The sequence below is a fragment of the Heterocephalus glaber genome, unplaced genomic scaffold (genome assembly GCF_053883595.1).
Source record: "Heterocephalus glaber isolate CG9 unplaced genomic scaffold, H.glaber_assembly_v1.0 deba00000738, whole genome shotgun sequence".
NCBI lineage: Eukaryota > Metazoa > Chordata > Mammalia > Rodentia > Bathyergidae > Heterocephalus > Heterocephalus glaber.
Window position 1 is genome coordinate 4,843,888 of NW_028258161.1, and position 22,773 is coordinate 4,866,660.

General features: G+C 35.4%; 1 protein-coding gene across 15 annotated transcripts in view; it reads right to left on the reverse strand.

Moving 5' to 3' along the window:
- Positions 1 to 22,773, reverse strand: part of Nme7 (NME/NM23 family member 7) — a 192,535-nt gene that overhangs the window by 118,358 nt on the left and 51,404 nt on the right. For 14 of the 15 annotated variants that reach the window (XR_015449514.1, XR_015449516.1, XR_015449512.1 and 11 more), the window contains 2 exons: positions 21,307 to 21,514; positions 14,419 to 14,524 (listed from right to left, as the gene is read on the reverse strand). Coding sequence is in view for 6 of the 15 variants with exons in the window: in XM_087206893.1 (XP_087063019.1) it covers positions 14,419 to 14,524; positions 21,307 to 21,514 (314 nt within the window). In the remaining 9 variants the exon portion in view is untranslated. The remainder of the gene's footprint in view (positions 1 to 14,418; positions 14,525 to 21,306; positions 21,515 to 22,773) is intronic. The other variant, XR_015449522.1, reaches the window with a different exon arrangement.

Sequence of the window (22,773 nt, forward strand, 5' to 3'; positions counted from 1 at the left end):
ATAGAAAACCCAGAGATGGCCCCACACAAATACGTCCAACTGATTTTTTACAAAGGTGCAAAAACAATCTAATAGAAGAGAGATAACATTTTCAACAGTGATGTGGCTATGCAGGAGATTTAGGAATAGTCTCCAACAAAGTTATTTTCCAAAAGCAAGTCACCATTCTGGAAGTCTATGCAAATTTGAGGGGAATAACTGGTCTTCTATTTCATATATATCAAATACACCACTCACATTATTTCATATAATTCTCACAACAGCCCTATCATGGACTGACTGTTTGTGTCCCCTGGAATTTTATGTTGAGATCTTAACCCTCAATGAAATGATATTAAAGGTGAGGCCTTTGTGGAGTGATTAGGCTATTAGGGTGGAGCCATCCTAAATGGAAATCCTATCCTTTATAAAAGAAACCTCAAAGAGCTATCTGGCTTCTTCTACCATGTAAGGGCACAATAAGAAGATGGCCCTCTGTGAAACAAGAAGTACAGAAGCCATGGCACACATGTCACAGCAGGCTATTTGTATAATTGAGAGCTCTAAAAAGTTTGCCATCACTGATCTATATTAATGGGCTAAACAACATATCCTAATAGCTACTAAGTGACACTACTGAATTTAAATCTAGTTCTGCTTGCCCCGGAACATGAGATTATGCTACTGATTATAATAAAATAACAAACATATTTAACTGGTTTATAAATATCACTCAATTAAATAATCCATGTATATATAAAAATAATATATATAGCCATAACATTTATCTTTTTTGATCTTCTGAATATATACTATAAAATCCATAACAAAGAAGATCAGATCATCACCCACCTATTGATTATCCTGAATCTAACATTTTCTTCCTGTAAACACTTTGAGACTTACCAAATCTGCCAGAAAAAAAAGAAAAAAGTATCACTTTATTCTTTATTAATAGTTCTAGAAAACTTCCTTACCCAGAGACAATCAATAAGAGAAAAGATGTTAACAAGGCAGATGGCTAATATTCTTCAAAATTCTGACAAAATTATTTTACATAGTTAATAATGTAATTGTTACATAGTTAATAATGATTTTATTCTTTGAAAGTTTCTATATCATCAGACAACAGTCTGATGTCAAAGCTGAAGTCCTGACATTATTCCCCTTATGTCAAAGTATACATTTATCTGTATGCCTCAAACCAAACTTGTGGCCAGTGAACCCACTCATATATTGTGGAAAAGGTTAGAAACCACCTGAATGTTAAACTTACTCCTTGCAGTACAAGATACAGATGACAACAAAACCCTATTTATAAGAATGAAAAATGATGAAAAGAACACTTTGGTAAACAAAACAATTTACAAAATTGAAGCTTAAGGAAGTAGCCAGAGCTGAGAGTGGTGGCACATGCCTGTAATCTCAACACTCTGAGAGGCTGAGGCAGGAAGGTTGCAAGTTTAAGCCCAGCCTGGGAAATTTAGTGACTTAGCAAGACCCTGTCTCAAAATAAAAAACTGTAAAATGGAGAGGGATGTAGCTCGGAACGAAAGGCTAATACTCAAAATATATATCTGGAAGAAAAAGCAGGCTAATATATGAGACAACTCACCATAACCTGGATGTCTTACTCCACAATCTAGATAATAAATACAAGTGGAGAGAAGTGAAATAAAAGATAGAAAAAAGGGGGGAAGGTCCATAAAGAAATTTATACTATATTTGAGTTAGAACTTGTAAAAGAAAAATTTTAAGCCTGGTATATCTGAGAGTGCATAAACCAACCAAATTGGTACATAAATACTTGATATACTAAATATCAATAACCAGTTTAAACCATATGGAGAACCTGGGCGTGGTGGTGCACACATGTAACCCCAGCACTCTAGAAGACTGTGGCAGGGGGACCACAAGTTTGAGCCCAACCCAGGCTAATTTTAGCAAGACTTTGTCTCAAAGTAAAAAAATAAAAAGGGCTAAAGACATACATTAGTGTGAAGACCATGGGACAATCTACAGTATGGCCAAAACAAAACAAAACAAGCCTCTAGATAAAATTGATTTCATTTAAAATTTAAATCTAGTGAAATGTATTTTTTGCCTAAAAAATATGACTATTGTGTCTTTAAAATGGATTCGTGTAAAGCCAAATCAAAGCTAGAGATTATGAGAGTTTAGATTTATTTTCAATGCCTAAGTACAAAAGAAATCACAAGCATCACAAAATTCAACAAAAAGAATTTGATACTAATCTAAGCAAACATGCACAACAAATAACCTTAGCCATAAAAAACCAGGTGGAAAAGCTTTCTGTCTCCTAGACAGCAGCCTGTAACTAGGCAATATCTCTACACTGATAATTTCCCAGTGCTATTTAATTGTATGCAAAGAGAAAACTGCAAATTGGTTTGTTTTATGTTGGCCAGCTTTCTGTCACTATAACAAAAACTTGAATAATCAACTTATAAAGAGAAAAGGTTTATTTTGGCTCACAGTTTTATTTTGGGGGGTTTTGGTCCATGACTCATTGGCCTTAAGGGCTTTTAGTCTGTGATGAGGTCACACATTACAGTGAGAGTGACTGGCAGAGCAAAACTGTTCACCTTACCACTAGGGAGCAAAAGACAGAGGAAGCAGAAGGGGCTGAGGTCCCACGGGCCAGTTAAAACTTTCCACCAGGTCCAATTTCTTAAAGTTTCCTCCCAGTAAATAGCACCAAGTTGGGGGCCATGCCTTTCACATGTGAAACACATAATTAAAATCCAAATGATAGCAGATGCAAATGATTTTTTATGCTTTTCTGCCTTGGAGTAATCTAAAATTTTACAGAATTACATTAAATCAGTTACAGACGAGAGTTTGGATTCAGCTGAACTAGTAAACTGAGAATTTAGGCACTTGGGATCTCAAATCAATCTATTAGCTGATCATAAAATCCATTTTATTAGCAGATAAGCTTATAAAAGAGAACTAATTCATCCAATAGCATTTCTGAACCTTCACTTATAACACATACCTAGACCTAAAAATATACATTTTCCTCACCAATTTCTTAACAAGAATATTTTATAAGTTTCTTGTAAGGCATGAAAAGAAATAATCAATATACTGTAATAGCTTTATAGATGTACCCACAATATGGTTATTCTGTATGTTTGAAATCCATCAAAATTTAATTGAGTAGAAAACAGTAAAAGCAGGCTCTACACTAATATGGGGCCAATAGAAAGACCTACAGGAACTAAGATATCTAGGGAAGAACAGTCAAATACAACTCCTTATTATGAAGACATAGGCTCAGCATAACAAAAGAAGTCAACGCCTAGCTTGGCTGAAATAAAATAACAGGTTTAAACCAAAGAAAGTCCAAGAAAAACAGCCTATGAGGAAGGCAGGCCAGAAACTGAGACCTGTATAAGATTGGACAAATAGATCATAAGAAGTCCAAAGTCAAAGCCAGATTACTATAGAAAACAAGGTAGAAATACAAGAAATATAAGCAAAGCTAAGTTTCTATGCCACAAGGTTCTACTGGTACGGCTTTTGGGTAGGGTGAGATTCTTCCTAATCTTAAAAGGCAAGACACTCTGTGGGTCTTAGAGGAAGCACAAGTCTCATTGGAAGCTGATTCTGTTTCTACGATATTTTCACAAATATAATTACACAAATTCTATATACATTATGATTCACTGGTGAAGATTTGTTAGTTTTGAAAGCAAACACAGTGAAAGTAGAATGAAATGTTAATTCAAAGCCATGGATCCATTAACTCTTAACATGAACAAAATAAATATGTTTTTCCTTACCTAAAATGAGTATGTACTTTATCTCTATTTTGAAAGAATATAAAGAAGTTTCTCGAGGCCAGCTACACTTCTGCAGTTTTCAACAATGCATATACTGATTTTAGATTATTCTAGCTATCCAAAGTCAGGGCCCGGGGATTTACCTCAGTAGTTACACTGCCTGCCTTGCAAGCACAAGGACCCGAGTCTGATGCCCCGGTACCAAAAAAGAAAACAACAACAACAAAGTCAGCATTATAGAGATCCACAAATTTATGCACTGGATTTCAAGAACACTTCTTCCATCGGTTTTAAGTAGTTCTGATTTCCTCAGCTTTGGCAAGACCTATATTCCATTCAGAGATAGGCTTAAAAATAGACTTAATGCCACATCCTAGGTCACAAATTATATAATTCTTTCTCTTTATCTTTCAGAGGCACATACTATATACACTGTGGATAGGCTTCCAGTTTTGCTTTGTATCAGCATGTTCACGCAGGGGGCACCTTTGCTGTCTAATAGTTCTCAAAGTGTGGTTCCTGCATAAGCAGCATTAGGAACTTGTTAGAAAATTCAATTTCTTACATTCCAAACAAGAATAAATCAGACACTCTAGAAGTGCGTCTAAAACAATCAATATTTAACAAGCCCTCCAGGTGATGCTGATGCACACTGAAGTTTAAGAATCACCGTGAATGAAGTCACAGTAAGTCAACAGAGCATTCTAAGGGCCACTCTCCTGGCAGTGAAAAAGGATAACATGATCTGAAAAACCTATGCTTTTAATTTTCTGGCCATAAACTTCCTTAATCCCACCAAAGATTTTCTTAAAGAAATCATGAAGGTGTAAAATTCTTAAATTTAAAATTTTTATCTTAATTTCCCATATGCTTTATCTTTAATTTCAAAGATCATTCTAAATCAGAAAACCCACAAAATGAAAATAAATGGGTGCATCATAAAAGTAAATTTCATCCCAATTCCAGAATTTCATTCCTTCACAAAGGCAACCACTCTTAGTTATTTCCTATATGCTCTTCTAGAAATATTCAATACATACAGAAATACAGGGACATGGCCTTTTTCTTTTCAATCAAATGACAGCATCTTATACACACTGTCTGGTCCATGCCTTACTCTGTTTCCATATACTTATTTTAAAATATAAATATATACTACAGTAAAATACGTGTCAGATATGCTAAGCTTACTAAAGAACATTAAAGGGAACATCTGTGGTGACTACCACCTACATCAAAAGTCCTCCTCAGGGGCACTCGGTACATGCTGCGCTGTGCCTTCAGAGAAGGGAGCTACCTGGCTGACTCTGAAATAACCTTTTCTTTATACTTTACCATCTACATATGCATTCTTGAAATGTAAAGCTGACTTTTGCCTTTATTTGAACTTGACACACAAAAAAGACGCATACATCTGTGCTTTTATGTTTTACTTATTGTGCTCAACTTCATGATGGTGAAATTCATCCATGTTGTGTTTGGCTCTATTTGACAGAGAAGGAAGACAATGCTACACAGAAAGCAGTAAGAATTTCTGGGTAGTAAAAGTATCTGCATTTATAAGAAAAATTTTGGGCTGGGGATTTAGCTCAGTGGTTCTGTCACCTGCCTCAAAAGTGCAAGGACCTGAGTTCGATCCCGGGTACGAAAAAATATATATATAAGACAAATTTTCCAAAAAATGACTAAACAAATTCTTGGCTAAAACTTACCACTACTGATACCTGTATATTTTTGGTGTCATTATTTCTTTCTTTCTTTTTTTTTTTTTTTTGAGGCTTTGTTATCATTTATTTGTGAAGTTAAAAACGAGCCATAAAAAGTAAAAACTGCCATACAAGTTTTGTTTTTGTTCTCATTGTTTTCAGTTTCAATCTCGTCTTGAACGGATGAAAAGACAAAAGATCAGACCAGTCCTGGGAAGGGGCAGGTGGGTGCCGGGCTGAGCTAGGGAGAAGAGCAGAGGAGAGAGGTGGGGAGGGTCCTGTGACACGGACACCTGGTCCAAGGAATGTTGCAACTCTAACCAGAAGATAAAAAAAGGAAAGAAAAAGAAAAAAATACCCCCCAAAATAGCAAGAGCGACTTTTTTTTCCTTTATAAAGTTTATTTTAAAAACAAGAAGACGGCTATGGGCAGTAGGGAACAATGGATTGTTTTGCCCACAGGGGCAGTGTCAGGAAGGCTGGGCTGGGGGATAGAGATTTATATATATATATCATTTTATAGCTTTTGTTCTGCTCTTTGTGTTCTCTAAGTTTTAGGAGGTTTTTGGTAGAGATTTGATTCTCGCTCTCTTCTAAGGCTGGCTCAACATGAAGTTCCCGACTGTGAAAGGAGAGGGTGGGAGACACACAGGCCGCGAGAGAGCGAGGGCCCGGCCCGTCGGCGGCCATCCCTCTCTCCCCGAACTGAGGAAATAGTAAACAAAGGAAAGAGCCCCCAACAGAACAAATGGGAAAAAAAATAAAGAATTTTCACAGATGAAGAAGTTCACATTCATTCGATTCACTGAGCCCGCGGAGAGGGAAGAGATAGGAATTGGTCACTAGGAGAGGGGACCGGGCGAGGGGGAACACCGGGCAGGTGGAGTGGAGGGCGGCGCCCGGCCCCAGGCCTTCGGCTCAGGGGGACTATGCGGCCACCTAGTTCACGGCTGTCCACTCCTTGCTGGAGGAGGAAGGGGCTCAGCAGAGAGGAGAGAGAAACAGAGGCCACAGAGGAGGCAGAAGCGCAGGGGAGGCCAGTGAGAGGGTGCCCTCTGTCTGGGGAGGGGGATGGGGAGGAGGAGGGAGGAAGGCAGGCGGCTCGCGGCGCGTCGCAACAACATTCAGAGATCGCGGTGTCCCCACACCACCCCTGTGAGGTCGGTTGGAAGGTGGCAATGATCGTCACGCCCACTTCGCAGACAAGACCTGGACACAGAGGCAGCGCTCGAGCAGAGCGGCGAGGGGGGCGGCGGCGGGAGGGGTCCGGTTGTCCCCTCAGGGCTCCCAGGGCCCCTCATCCCCGCCAGACCGGGCCCCTGCAACAGTCACTTGGTGGTGTCACTATTTCTTAACAGGAGCATGCTGGCACTTTTAGTGTTTAAACAAAATTTTCAATTTTAGTTATATATCAATGTAAGATGTTCTCCCTACAGTGATGACTTCTTCTAAAGAATATCCAAATTATATATACATAGATATAATATGCAATGTTTATATAATACATATGTGATATATTTATATGCTACATAAATCTGTCACATGTACACATATTTATGTAATATGTATTACATATTAAAATATACAATACATATTAAATATTAAAATATGTAATATATATATGTAACCCAGTTTATCCTTACATCATAGTTGCAAAGAACTGGAGACATGTTTTGAATCACAATAACTAAAACCATTCAGGTTTAATAAAAATTATGATAAAATGCAAAGCCTTATAAAATATATTTGCAATTTCATCTTCTGATTGAGTGTAGTGCTTAAAAAGATTTTTCTTAAAGTTAGTCCCTCTCAAATTTAAGATGCTCTAAAGAAAAGGAAAAGCAATGTAGAGAGTCTATGGCATGGACCTGTACCCAAAATTTCAGATTGATTTTAAGCACTCCGGAGTCATTCTAGCTCCAGTTTGCTTAAACTGAAAACCTTAAGATTATGCTAAGGGTCACTGCAAATCATTCCTACAATAACTAGACTCTTCTACAACAATTATCATGAAAATAACTCTGGAGAAACAACTAGGATGAATAACCCACTCCCTCCTTGGCACACCGAGGAGCTACTGTATGCATGCCAACTGTCAACACAGACATGTAGTAGGATGAGTTGGTGATATGAAACCACCACCAAATTTTTGAACCACAGATTTTCTAGAGTAAGAAGGAGGTGTGAATAAGTTGAAAAGCAAATATGAGCACTGTTTATTAATCTATTAAAAAATCAATTATAGTAACTATGTCTTTCCAACATTTTTCATAATTATTGTAAATATGCTCAAGTTCTTGTGAGAAGAACTGAAGTAGGGCTCTGATTGGTAACAAGTAATTGGGAAATATTCTGCTCACATGTCCTGGAACTCTGTAATCATCAGGTCATGCCCTCTTTCCCAGCCAGTTGGCCATGCCTTTATCACCTACCTCAGCTGTGTTCTGGTTAGAAGAAGGAAGCAGTCTGAATAACAGAACCACAATGTAGGAGGAAGAAACTCCTATGTTCTTTCTGTCATTGTGAAATTATCTAGGCATTGCTTCAGAGGAATGGGTTGGGAGGTGATACAGGAAACCAGTGCCAGGGGATCCTCCAATAGAGAGGAATGGGCACACTCTATATTTGCTACAAGTTATTTGAGATACATTTTCCACAAATCTCGATAATATCTAGCTATGATCAGTATTAGTTATGAGTTTCTAAACGATACAGTCCTCTAAAAGACAAGTACATAAAAACTTGCATTAATCTTCCTCCTAGCGGTCTCTGTGCCCAGCTTTATCCTATTAGGCCACCAGATGAGTACTCCAAACCCATGTGTGGCTGGTAGCTTCAACGGCATCACTCCCTGAATGGCAACGGGTGAGTCTTAATATACAAAAAGGTAGAAGAGAATGAATTGTCTAAATTTCTTTGCAAGTGTTTACTGAACCATAAAGATGACATTACACATTATTCGATACACAAAATAACTGTGAGTATAAAACAAATTTAAATAGCTATGTTTACAAATAAGATTTGTTATTTCCAACATTTATACTTTTGAAATTATTAAAGTTTAAAATTATAGTGTGACTAGAGACACATATCTCAGCAGTCCCTTTCCTTGATGTTACATTGCTACCAGTCAATTTTTTCCACAAAACTGAACTTTACTCCAACCTCACTAGAGAAGAATGCCAATCTAAGAGACCTGTCCAGCCACATGTCAAACTTTACTCGTATTTTCATGAACCCATTTTCTGTTGCACCAAAATACTCCCTGGCAACACATGTGACTGCAGCATTTATCCCCAAATAACTTACAGGTTACAATCCTAGCAATCCTCCTGCTTCAGCCACCCGGAGTGATGGGATTACAGGCCTACGCCACTACACCTGGCTCCTATTTAGATTTTTATATGTTTCTTCTAATTTGAAGAGATGAGTAGAGATCTTTTGTTGGTGGTATGGATCATTAGGCAGGTTCTCAAGAGACCCTAATGTTCCTGACACAGACATCATACCTAAGTTGCTAGGCACTGATGCTTTGGCTGCCTAGCAACAGATTTTTCTTTATTCCATTCAAGCATAAAGAGTACACCCTGACTTCAAAAGATAAAAGACACAGTGACTTTCCATTGCTTTGTCTTTGATACAGAAATTATAATCATAAAGGTAAATAACAGGGCCTGGGGATTTAGCTCAGTGGTTTGTGCAAGCACAAGGACCTGAGTTTGATCCCCGGTACCAAAAAAAAAAGGTAAATAACAAAGCTTGGAATATTTAATCCTGTTTCAACAGAGCAACAATAAAATAATTTATCAAACAATCAACACTATCTCTTTACAGTACTCTGTATGTCTACAAAAAGGACATAGGAGACACGACCGAGTTTATACATTAAGGAATTCCTAGCTGGGCACAATGGCACATACCTAGAATCCCAGCTCCTCAGGAAGCTGTCTGAAGGATGCAAATTTGAGGCCAGTCTGAGCAACTTAGCAAGACCCTATCTCAAAATAAAAAGGGCCGGGGTCTTGGCTGTGGTAGAGCACTTGCCTAGTATACACAAGGCCCTAGTTCAATCCTCAGTACTGCAAAATGAACAAACAAATCTCTTAATTGGACGCTGGGAATTTGAAACACAAAAATATTATACATAAATAAAGTTGATTTAAAAATAAAAGGGAATTAACATTCTTAAAATGATAACTTGAAAAACGGGAGATTTCAGTGGCTGTTTAAAGCATTCTTAATTTTTTTTCTTATTTCGGGACAAATCTGGAGTGAGTAAAGAAGTTTAAATTTTATCAATATAATTTGGAGTTAAGCACACATGCTAAAATTTAGGTATAACCAATTAAAAATACACCATTGATAGCAAAGATTCTGTAGAAGGCCAGAAAGTTATTATTTTAGGCTTTGCAGGTGATACGATATTTATCAGAACACTCAGTTCTGCTGTTGTGGCATAACAGCAGTCACAGGCAGTACATAACTGAATGGGGACGGGTTCTATAAATCTTTATTCATAAACTAGGCAGCTGGCCCACTTTGACTCAAGTACTACTGTTTGCTGACTCCTCATCTATGGCTTTCAAACTAGCTGAGAAACAGTGGGAAAGGACGAGAATAAGAAAACTTTATCCATCCAAGAGAGAGCTAGAAAGAAATAAAGAGAAAAAGTGAGGGAAAAAATGTTGAAAAAAAAAATGTTTCTAACAAACGTCAAGGTTCCAACACTTCTGAAGGTTAAGCAGCTCTCCCAGATTTGCTGCCACCTCCTGGCCAGTGCCAATCATAACAGGCATTTGGAAAAACCTGCAGAATTAACCAAACAAGCAATAATACTATCCCATGAACTTAACTTAGACCTAAGCTTTACCTGGGGAAAATAAGCACTTTTTCCCTTAAACAATGATTAGGAATTTTCCTCCTGTGGATGTTTGATTTTTTTTAATCATTTGAAACTATTGCTCTGTTACTAGGGAATTATTCAATTTTACTTAAAAATTAAAAGATAAAAATACTAGTAGCAGTAGTAGTAGAAAGAGTAGTAATCAGAACAGTAATAAGGCTTACCATTTACTTATATGACACTGTAAGTCCCTGATACTGTCATAAGTGATGCTCATATACTAATGCATTTAATCATCAGTTACTCCATGAAGAAAATGTAACAAATAAGAAAGGAGGGTACAAAGAGGCAAAAGACTATATTCATGGTTAGTAAGTTGCAGAACAAGAATTTAAATCTACATAGATTGATTTCACAGTAATAAAATTATTCATTTTATGAATGGAATTAATTACACATAAAAACAAACATGTATAATTTTAAAATTAAAAAAGAACACAAGAACATTCAGCTGGTTTTTCATACCTTTTAAACCCGAGGCTCAAAATGACAGTACAGTATGTTTCAATGAGCACATATAAAATGACTGCAAATGCCTCAAATACACTTTCTTTTTCCCACCATCTATTCCACAAAGGTTTCTCTTTATTTTTTTCTTAGCCCGCTTAGAAGTGAGAAGTGAAACCACTACATCCACATAGAGTAGGTATAAGACTAAGAACTAAGACTCCTACATACACATGACTACTCTTCATGCCAAGGAATTCAGGCCCAGAAAGATAAGGATGCAAATCAGTAAATAACTTCATTGTTCGCTGCACGAACTTCCCCCAAATCCTTTTATCCCAACAACAGACTACTAAAACAGTCCCTTTTCACAATTTTTCCTCAAATGAGCAAACAACTCACTTATCACACAACGGTGTATTTGCACGTCATAGTTAAGATCCTTGACTCACTCTTTCCACTAAATACAGTATCATAAACTCACATTAGGCCTCTTAAGAGTAGACCCCAACCTCTACCATATTTACCCATGACCTCTCTTTGGAGAGTCTAAAATTTCAACAAGGTTGTGCTTTTCCTGACTAAGCAATAAACTTAGCTTTGCTACATCAACAGGCTACTCTCTCCTGGGGTGGGGGGTTGGCAGTCATCAAATGCTATTTCAGTTGCTCTATCAGCAACTTTTCCCAGCCTTTTTTTTTTTTTAAATCTCTTCTTTCATGACTGTACTAGATCACAGGTAAAACTAAATACACCAGAAGATGGGGTCATTAAAGAAAAAAGATAAACATAAGCCAGCAATTTAGAGGAATCAAGGGAATCACAATAAAAATATGACATTTCAAACTGTACTTCATTTTAGCTATGGCTTAATCTGAATTGAGTTAATTATATATTTCATAATGTGTCTTAGTGTCCCTGAAACCTAGGTTTAGAAAGAAAAGGGGAAAAATGGAAAACCAAAACCTTAGAATGCCAAAGTTTATTCTGCCATCTGAAAAGATTCTATGAAAATTTGTTTTGCCTTAAATTAATGTGTATCCCTAATGTAGCCAAGTGGTGAAGCACTGGCCTGCCATGTTCAAGGCCCTGAATTTGATCTCTAGCACCAACAACAACAACAAAAAAATTAAAAAGGAATGCAGTTAATCTTCCAAGTATAGCTCTGACTGAAAATGTTTTGGTTTTGAGGTACTGGGTATTAAACCCAGGGCCTTCATATTGAGATATTTTCCCAGTTCCTACCTCATTTTTTTAAATGTTGAGACAAGGTCTCATTAAGTCACTAAATTGTCTTAGAGTGCTACGATTACAGGTGTGCCTGGCTTGAAAATGATTTTAACTTGTAGTAATATAAAAATTATATATAAAATTGGTCATTTTGACATCACCTTTTATTTCTGTATATTATCATTTTTATTAGATTTCAGTTACATTTATCTGTATAGTTACTAAGGCATATAACTATTATTTATTCTTCCACTTTATTTCAGCCTTTTTGCATGTATCACATTTTTCTTTAAAAGATTAAATTGATAAAAATCTAATTGAATGAAACATTAAGTTTTTTTAAAAGTTGATATGGTTTTAAAAATAAGATTTTTTTTTAAGTTGAGAACTTTAAGAACTTATCACATTGAAACATGCGTTGTTATAAGTATGTACATTTTATGTGTGCATAATCTATTTTTTTAACTCCTAGGATCTTAAGTTACACTCATTTTTCTTACCTAGGGAGATATTAGTTATGTGTGTGTGTGGTATAAGAGAAATGAATGCAACATAAGATCTCAAATTTTTTCACAGATTTTTAAATATTTATATTGCTAGGACTTTCTGTGGAAGTGTTATGCTTTTGGTTTTGTTGCTGTTTGGAAATACATCTAGAGGAAAGAACATTAATGTAAAAAAAAAAAATCAGAGTCTGCATCCTGGGTTTTCTACACTAAATTAGAGGGCATAATCTCATAGAACCTCAGCTTGCTTATCTGGAAAAGAATGATAAATCCATCTATTTGACATCCTCACTCAACCAGTCTGCTACCTGGCACGTAGTGGTAAGCTCTTCACATATGTTTGTTACCCAGCATGCATCTATGTTCCCTATAATTATAGTTCTAACGGTCCCTAAGATATTAAAGCACTTCTTAAATAATTAAAGAAGTATTAATTATGCAACAAGATGTTTAAGGTTCATATCTGTTCAACCAATAATTTTACTTCTAGGAAACTAGCTAGAGGAAATGACTGGAGATCTCTTCAAATATTTATATACACATATTCTTCAAAGTTTTATTTTTTATATCAAAAACTAGAAACAACCTAAGTATTCAAATATTATACCATATCCATATGATTGGTATTAAATATTAAATAAACTATTAAAATATTCACAAAGACTTAACAGTAGACAAAAAGGCTCATGAAAATTAATTAAAGCAATAGTCTATAATATATCAATGATGTTAATAATTATGTTTCTTAGTGCATGTCCCTACACACACACACATTTGGAGGAAATGTGTCAAAATATTAACAATGGCCAGGTGTGGTGGCGCACACCTGTAAACCCAGATACTTAGAAGGCTGAAGCAGAAGAATCCAGATATGAGATCAGCCAGGGCAACTTAGAGAGATTCTGCCTCAAAATTAAATAAATAAATAAATAAATAAATAAATAAATAAATAAAAGGGGCTGGGCTGGGCTGGGAATCTAGCTCAGAGCTAAGATTGCTTGCCCTGGGTTCAATCCCCAGTACCACAAAAATAATAATAATAATAATAATAATAATAATAATCAGAAGAAGAAGAAGAGGAGGAAGAAGAGGAGGAAGTAAATAAATAACCAACAATGTCTGGATGATAGAAAACAGATAAATTTTTGTTGTTTTCTTTTTAATGTATTTTTATTTTCCAGTTTTTCTATTCTATCCACAAATTACTTTGATGCTTAGGAAACATAACATTTAAAAATACATTAAATTATATGTTATTAGTATACTGTAATTTTTAAAAGATGCTCTTTTTAATTATGCTCCATCTCACTTCTAAAAATTGGGGATAGCTGATAGAAATATATACAACAGACTAAAACAGATGAGGAAATTGAGATTAAAAATACAGGATTCTGCCACCTGCCTCGCAAGTGTAAGGACCCAAGTTCGATCTCCGGTACCCAAAAAAAAAAAAAAAAAAGGGAAAACTTGTGCTTTCTCTATGTGTGTGTGTGTGATAAAATATTCGGAGTGCTATTTGAATGAGCTAAATAAATCACAGTCATGTGAGTAGAAGCCCAGAGGAAGATTAGAAGTCAAGGACTCAAGATGAATGAGCAAGACCATGATCAGCAACCCATGGAACACCTAAAAATGCAGATACACAAAGAAAGATGGAGATTTAGACAGGTTTTCCCTTATAATTTTCCCTTTATTCATGTGTCCTCAAAGAGAAAATAAATTTTAATGTTAAATGTATACTTCATCATATAAAATTTATCAAGAAAATAAACATTAACAAAATAAGCTGTCCTCCAAACAAAACGTATTGGCTGTAGTGTATTCAACACAGCACTCACCTTCACTGACAGCATGGGGCTTAATGATGCAGCAGGTACAGTTGGTGAATTTAGCAGTGTTTGCTGGCCCACAGCCTCCACTCGAAGGAAAAAATAATTCCATTTCCTAGAGACAGAGAGAAATGACTTTGACACATATGATCTCTCATCTTGAATTTACAGAATATGTGGTAGAATTTTATAATTGCCATTAAAGTTTCATAATATAAAGTCTCTGTTTCAGATATTCTAAATATGTTTTACAAAAACTGATTAACTTAAGATTTATAACTAACTTCAAGATTTATAGTCAAGGGGCCGGGGATTTGGCTCAGTGGTTCCACCACCTGTTGCGCAAGTGGAAGAAGCCGAGTTCGATCCCTGGCACCAAAAAAACAAACAAAAAGATTTATAATCAAAAGAACACATAAAGAAGTATTAAAGCAATGCAAATATGGGACATTCTGTTCCAGATTATAAGTGACAAGGTTTTAATAAATTTTGAATGCTGGAAATAATCAATATAAAGTTCTTATTTCCCCTCAAAGAATAGTTCTTAAGAAATAGATTAATTTTGTTGTTGTTGGGCTTTTTTTTTTTCTTTTGGTACCAGGGATCAAACTCAGGACCTTACACTTGCAAGGCAGGCAGCAGCACCACTGAGCTAAATCCCCGGCCCAATAGATCTAATTTTTAACTTTTTAAAAAATGTAGTACTAGGGATTAAACCCAGGGCCTTCTCAGTGAGCTACACCACATCTTCTTTTGTTTTTTATTTTGAAATATGGCCTCACTATCACTAGATTGCCTAGGGTGGGCTCAAACTTGTGATCCTGTCGTCTCAGTCTCCCAAACTGCTATGATTACAGGTGGGTACTACTACACTTGGCTTCATTTTAAATTTTTCATTAAAATATAATTAAAAACAAGGAAATCTTGCAGGATGTGGTAGCACATACTTGTAATCTCAGCAAAAGAACAAAAAGGAAATCTGTACAGAAACAGATTAATGTTCAGAAATCAGAGAATTAAAATTAGCTAAAACTAAACTTACTATAGTTCTAGTATAAGTCAAATAAAATGAACCACATTTATATTTTTACATCCTGACTCAGGCTGTGTTGTTTTGCATATGACTCATTAAAATCACAGCCCAGCAATCTGAACTAGTCACAAAGATGGTCACATTAATCAGTTCTTTTAATTATTTAGGTGCTTTCCTGCCTTAAGCTTTATTATTACCATTATTATTTCCTCTATTCCCTCTATAAAGCCCTCTGCCCAAGCTCCAAAACCCCTGCCACTGTGTAAAAAGTCACTTCAAATAGTTTGTCCTCTAGGAGGCTTTTCCCGAGGCCTCCGGTCAGCATTCTGTCCTCCCTCAATGCCAAGGTGCTTCAAGTACTTGCCCTCTGCCAATTATACCACTGAAGTAAGAAATTAACTTGCAGAACTTTAGACTCCAAAGTAACTAAAACAATGCCTGTTTCAAACTAAATATTCATTAAATTTCAAATTGAAAGGTCACAGGCTGTGTTCAGATGGTACACTAATGAATATTTATTTATGTTTTATTTTTATTTTTGTGGTGCTTGGGATCAAACTCAAGGCCTTGTGCATGCCAGGTAAGTGTTCCACCACAAGGCTACATCCCCAGCCCTTGATTACATTTTTAAAAAGAGAGGAGGCGGAAATAAGTGGAACTATTCACATACTAATGTATATACTAGAATATATATATTCTAGGGATAAGACTTTTATCTATTGGGGGGGGGTACCGGGGATCGAACTTAGGACCTTGTGGTTGTGAGTCAGGTGGCAGAACCACTGAGCTAAATCTCCGGCCCTGGGATAAGACATTTTTAGAGCAAAATAAAAATGTTCTATTCCTTAGACATCAAGTTTCCCTCTATCACACTGCTGACCTTCTTACTTCTGTTGATCAATAACAACATCAAATACCACTTCTAACTGTACCAGACACTTGGGCTACATAGTTCTAGAAAACCTCACGGTACAGATTAAATTAAACTAAAAGGGCCTAGCAGGTAATCAATGAAGGAATGAAATAGACCTGTCCTTACTATAGTATAGTAGCCAGAACAAAACTTGTAAATATCTTAGATTCTGGCATTCCTCCACGTGGAACCTCCATGGTCTTCCATCTTGTTTGGAATGAATTTCAAAGTCCTTAGATGTCCCACAAGGCTTTATATGATCTGCCTGCTGGCTATATCTCTGACATAATATCCTTCCATTTCTACTAGCATTATGGCCTGGCCACCTCCCTGTTCTTTGAACATAATAATTATATGCCCATTTCAGAACCTTTGCATGCACTGTTCCCCTTTTTTCTAGGAATGTTCTTTATCTCAACATATTCATGGTTTTCTCCCCTATTTGCTTTAGATCTCTGTTCAAACCAGATATTGTGAGGACTTGAATATCTTCTTCTTAATCATACCCTACCTTCAACCTATTCAACATAAAACCCTTCAATCCTGTTTTTTTCTACCCCTTTTCTATGATTTATTTCTATCAAAGCACTTCCCGCCCAACATATTCAGATGTCTATTTATTTCTTATCTGACACCCCTTCAAAACAGATATAAACTCCTTGTGAGCAGGGATTTTGTTTTATTCACTGGTAGCTTCTCAATAAATATTTTGGAATAAATGAAATTCAGAAACTGCATGTACTAAATAAAATAAATATATCCACACAGTACAAGTGAGAAAAAAAGAGACTCAAGACCAATTTGAGTAACAAACCCTTACACATTAGCAGGTGGCAGTCAGGATTCAAATCCATGTAATTATGAATCCAAAGCTCTAAACTTTTTCTGTCATCTTTTTCCAAAGTAAAAAGCAATGCTAGATTATTCCACCTCTAGAAATAGCAATTGTTTCACCAATTATTTGGCTAGTTATTTTTGTTTCAAATTAATTCTAATTAATGTACTTTCTTGTCCAATGTTTTTCCTTGCTTAATTTTTTAAATATGGAAATGCTACCTTTCCAAATACCCACTTATATGCTGAATAAATATTTATTTAAGGCAACATGTATAAAGGTTTTACTTAAATATATCTTCTTAATAAAAGTGAATAATTCTGTTTTTGTCTTTATTTCTTTGCTTTTTTTTTTCCTGTGTCACCTATTAATTAAAGCTAAGACTTGCAAAATTATTTTTTTTTCAAAATTATTTTTATTAGGTCTTTCTTAGGGCAACTAATTCAAAGTTTTCACACAACAAATGTAAAGCTACCAAAAAAAAGTATATATTTTTGTGATTTGAGGGGCTAAAGCACACTGCATAAAGCTCTTCTTGTAAAAGCTCCTGCTATCACTCTTGGCCCTTTATATTTCCTTACATTATCTAAATGAAAAGGATAAATACTGTATTCATAACTTCTGAACAAATTAAAAATTCAGATTCAGTTTGATAAGATGTAAGTATGTGAGGGCTGGGATTTAGCTCAGTGGTTCTGGTGCCAGCCTGGCAAGTACAAGGTCCTGAGTTTGATCCCTGGTACAAAAAAAAAAAAAAAAAAGATGTATGTAAGTGGTTTTTTTTAACAAATTATAAAATACAGAGTTGTACTGCTGATAAAACATGGCAATCTCTTTAGAGCATTTGATCAACTTACACTAATATCTTTAATTTTAACAAAAGTATTGCTAAATAGTTTCCAATTAAAAGTTTTGGCCAAAACTTTTTATTTGTACAGAGTAATTTTAAATAAATATTATGTTTGTAAATTTCCCAAATGAACACAGCAAAAATCACAACTAAATTTTTCTCTACATACTCTCGTAATGCCAAATACCAAATTTGTTCTCAAAAATTAATCTAAAACATTGAAAAATAGAAATATGAAATCATGTAAAATGTTGTGATAAAATGGAAAATGGGAAAAAGAATCAAATTAAATTTAAAATATGCAAAATTATAGTTACTATGTAAAATATATACATGACCAAAAGAATGAGCTGGAAGGAATATGTCATAAATAGTTATCTCTTCAAAACATTGCTGGAAGAATTATTAATGGTAATATTTTACTATGCTTTTCAAATTTTCTAAAGGTTGCTTTCATTACTTTATATTCTAAATGGTTGTAACCATTTAACAAAGTAGGTTGATGCTTCCAGCATATGCATTGGAGAGCAGTAGTTAAATGCACTACTCTGGAGCTGGAGGGCCTGATTCAAGCTCTCACATGAGACTGGTACTAAAATTCTCCAAGTTTCAGTTTCTGTAACAGTAAATTGAGACACTGTAAATGACCACATAGGGTACTGTGAAAATTAAATGAGATATAAAAGTGTTATTTTTGGATAGCTCCTTCTGAAGTCTACATGGAAGTTGTATTTGCAGTGGAAAAGTATTAGCCAGGGCTGTTAGAGCAGCCCAGTTTAGAGCTGGAAAAATGGTGGCAGAAATGGAGAGAAAGGGGATAATTCAAGAAAATGTTTACAGGGAAAAACCTGCAAGACTTTTTATTGATTGGATTTAGAAGATAAATGAGTCAGAATAAAGAATATTAGTTCCCAAATGTCTTTGCTATAAATATACAGGACATAAAAGGAATAGTTTGGTGAATTATATGCAGTTCAGTTTCAATAGATTGTCTAGATATAAAGCTGAAACTCTAAGGAGAATCCCATATTCAGACATAAGTTAATTTAACATTTTTTCATATAAAATTATCTAGAAAAATTTATTGACTAATCAATCAATCCATTCCAGCTATTCATAATGACACTAAATTCTTGTTATATATGGATCATTTCTTGAGTACACTTGATTTACACTTATACACCTGTCTACACTCATGCCACTACCACACTGTTTTTACAACTAAAGCTTTACAAGGAGTTCTTGTCACATAAAATAAGTCTTATGTTGTCTGTATTATCCCTTCTTCTCCCTCTTCAAAACAGTCTTGACTGTTTTTGGCCCTTAACAGAATTTTGTTAAGTTTCATGAAAATCTGTGCTAGAATTGTGTGCTAATATTACACTGAATTTATAGATCAACTTGGAGAGCTGATATCTTAACGATACTCAATCTTCCCATGCATGAATGTGATCTATATCTTCAAGCCTTTTGTTGTTATTATAAAGACATAATTTTCTCTATAAAGATATCCAATATCTTTTGTTCAATATATCAAAGGTATCATATAGGGTTTTTTTAACATGTGAATTATAATCTCTTCTAAAATCATATTTTCTTTTACTATTTTTATTAGTACATATTTGTCATACATATTAATCACATTCATTGCAGAGAATTTGTACCTGTACATAATATATCTTAATTATTTTTTTCCCATCCCCCTTCCCTCCTTTCAATCCTTTTTCCCCTCCCATTTACAACTGGTACTGGTTATTTCAACTATACCAAGAATACTACTGATTCTTTTACAGTCGTGTTAAGAACAGGGATAGATACCTTCTGAGAAATGTATCATTAGGTGATTTCATCCTGCTGGAAACATCAGAGAGTGTATTTACACAAACTAAGATGGCTACAATGTCACAAGGCCATACAATGTTAGAGGACCACTGTCATACACAATATATAATCCCTCATTTACAGAAATGTCATTGTTATAGTACAATGTACAGATACAGATTTGGGAAGCATTATGAAAGTCAAATATTTGTAATAATAACAGATGCTATATTTCCATTAAATATTACATTCTAAGCACTAGCCTAAGCACTTATATAATTTTACTTATTTCTCAGAAGAACTCCATAGTGCAGGCACGACTGCTACCTTAATTTAGACCAGGAGACTGAGAATTAAATGAGAAAAAGAAGAGCATGATGGTGCATGCCTGTAGTCCCAGCACTCTGGAAGGCTGAGGCAAGAGAATCACAGGTTCAAGCCCAGCCTAGGAAATTTAAGAGACTTAGCAAGACTCTGTCTCAAAATAAAAAATAAGCTGGGCATGGTGGGGTACACCTGTAATTCCAGACTTGGGACGCTGAGTCAGGTAGATTGATGCAAGCTCAAGGCCAGCCTAGGCTACACAGTGAGTTCAAGGGCAGCCTGAACTCATAGCAAGACCCTATCTCAAAAAATACAAAAACAAAGTAAAAACTATACAAAATGAAACATAAGAAACAGGCTGGGGATGTAGCCCTGTGCCCTGGTCCTGGGTTCCATCCTCAGTTCAAGAAAGGAATAAAGGCAGGGAGGAACAAATAAAGGAGGAAGGAAGGAAGGAAAGGTCTCACTCAAATTTCTCAAATGTAGAGAGAGATATAGTCAGATAAGACATGAATGTTTCAACTCCAATTTTAAAGTTAAATCTTAGCCAAAAGCCAAAACAGTTAAGTGGAATGATGAAAATAAAGGCAAGTTGCAGTGACTGCTCCTAGTGAGTTGTCAAAGGAAGCTGAGAAGCAGAAAATACTGAGAATAGTTTTTGCTTTGGTAAAGTCTGGAGAAGGAAAAGATTAGACAGTAACTAAGAGGAACTCAAGGTCAATGGGAGGCTGTTGGGAGAACCTACGGTCCTTTCTCCTTCCAAAATGTTGTATTTTCCAGCCACAGAATTTCTCCCTGATGCCTACTCAGTGTTTGTTCTCAAGCACAGAAAGACTGTATCCAATGATGCCTTCTTTTTGAATAACTACTATCCATAAACTGGTATTCTTACATGAATTCAATAGCTCAAATATTTATGAGCCTTAGTAATTTAAGTTTTTGGAACAAAAAATGGGATAACAAGTATTTTAATTGTAGAAAATTAATCTTAATCATGAGCAGGATACCAGTTTATAAGAGAGACATGAAACACTTTGATCCTAGGCAAAAGGTCAAATGTCAAATGGTTTACTTTGACATAAAAAATTTAACAAAAGTAAAATATTTTTAGAACACCGTACTCTGGCAGCAGAAGCAAAAGAATCCGGGCCATGAGCTGCGTTTCTTATTCCATCTGTTCCGAAGACGGCTCTGATGCTCCCAGGAGCATCTGTACGTGCCAGTCCAGAGTTTGCAGGGCCTAGCAGCCTTTTCCATTCACAGATAGCATCGTCTCTTAAAATCTCCATGGCAATAACAGGCCCACTGGTAATAAACTGGATCAGCTCACTACAAAACAGTAAAAGACTGATGGATTTCTTTTTTCTCTGTCAACCTAGGCATTTCTCTTAACAAGAATATATTTAAATTTGAGCATCTCAACAGAAACATGAATATTATGATCTCAGGACTATTGTGCATAAGCAGATTTTTCAGCAAGATAAAATTTTCATAAATTGAGAGTCCTGTAGTTGTCCAATTCACTATAAATTACTATATTACTAATGTCAAATCGATTACTGTTAGCAGGGGAAAAATCACTATTTTGTGGAATTGAGACTGTTTTACTGATTTAAAATGCATATTATTGATCTATGCTTTTTCCACTGCTCTGAAAAAAAGAATGATTTTTCTTTTTTATTTTCAAGTAGCTTACCATTGCATTCAAGCAAGATTTCATAATATACAAAGTAATGAAAGTGATATATCATTCATAAATAAATACATCATTCATAAAAAGAATTTAATTCTTTTTATGTAGAACTATTAGAATTCAAAGAGTGACAAAGAATTCTCAATAAAGATGAGTTAATTTAGTGATAAAATGATATCAATAATCCCTCAAGAAATATTCATTAATTAGTAGAAAAACTACTCTGGGTATTCTTTAATTAAATTATTAAAACATACACATAGGGGCCAGGGATTTAGCTCAGTGGTTCTGCCGCCTGCCTCACGAGCTCAAGGTCTGGAGTTCGATCCCCAGTACCAAAAAAAAAAAAAGTCATACAGGTTCCTGAATAAAAATTCACACTGAGTCACAGTTGACCAGGAAATAAAAAATGACACTTTATTTTATTTTTCCACTTCTAAATGTATACAAGGTAGCAGTGACAAATTTAACTGTGAAATAAGTGAACTGCCCCTTGCTGTGTCAAGCAGAAACAATGTGCTTTCTAAAGTAAGCTTATATTTCTGTCTCATCCAAAGTAGGGAGAGAGGACAAGACACTTCTGGAGAAAGGATCATAGTGTGGTAGGTCCTTTTGTGACTATTAATTTGTTACTGTCTCACATACTTTCTTCCCTCATGCACCATTTTGTAAGACCTGATACCCTTTGATACTTCAATTCAGTTTGAAGAATATTTGTAAAAAAAAATAGCATGTATAAAGAAGCATTCTTACCCTCTACCCTAAGAAGACCATAAGACCTCCTAGGACATACTCTGCTAGACCTCAGCTGCCCAAAGAACACCTCAGCAAACCAACTATTTGATCCAAGGAAGACAAATCAAGGGAGCAAACCAATGTTTTCCTATTTGATAGG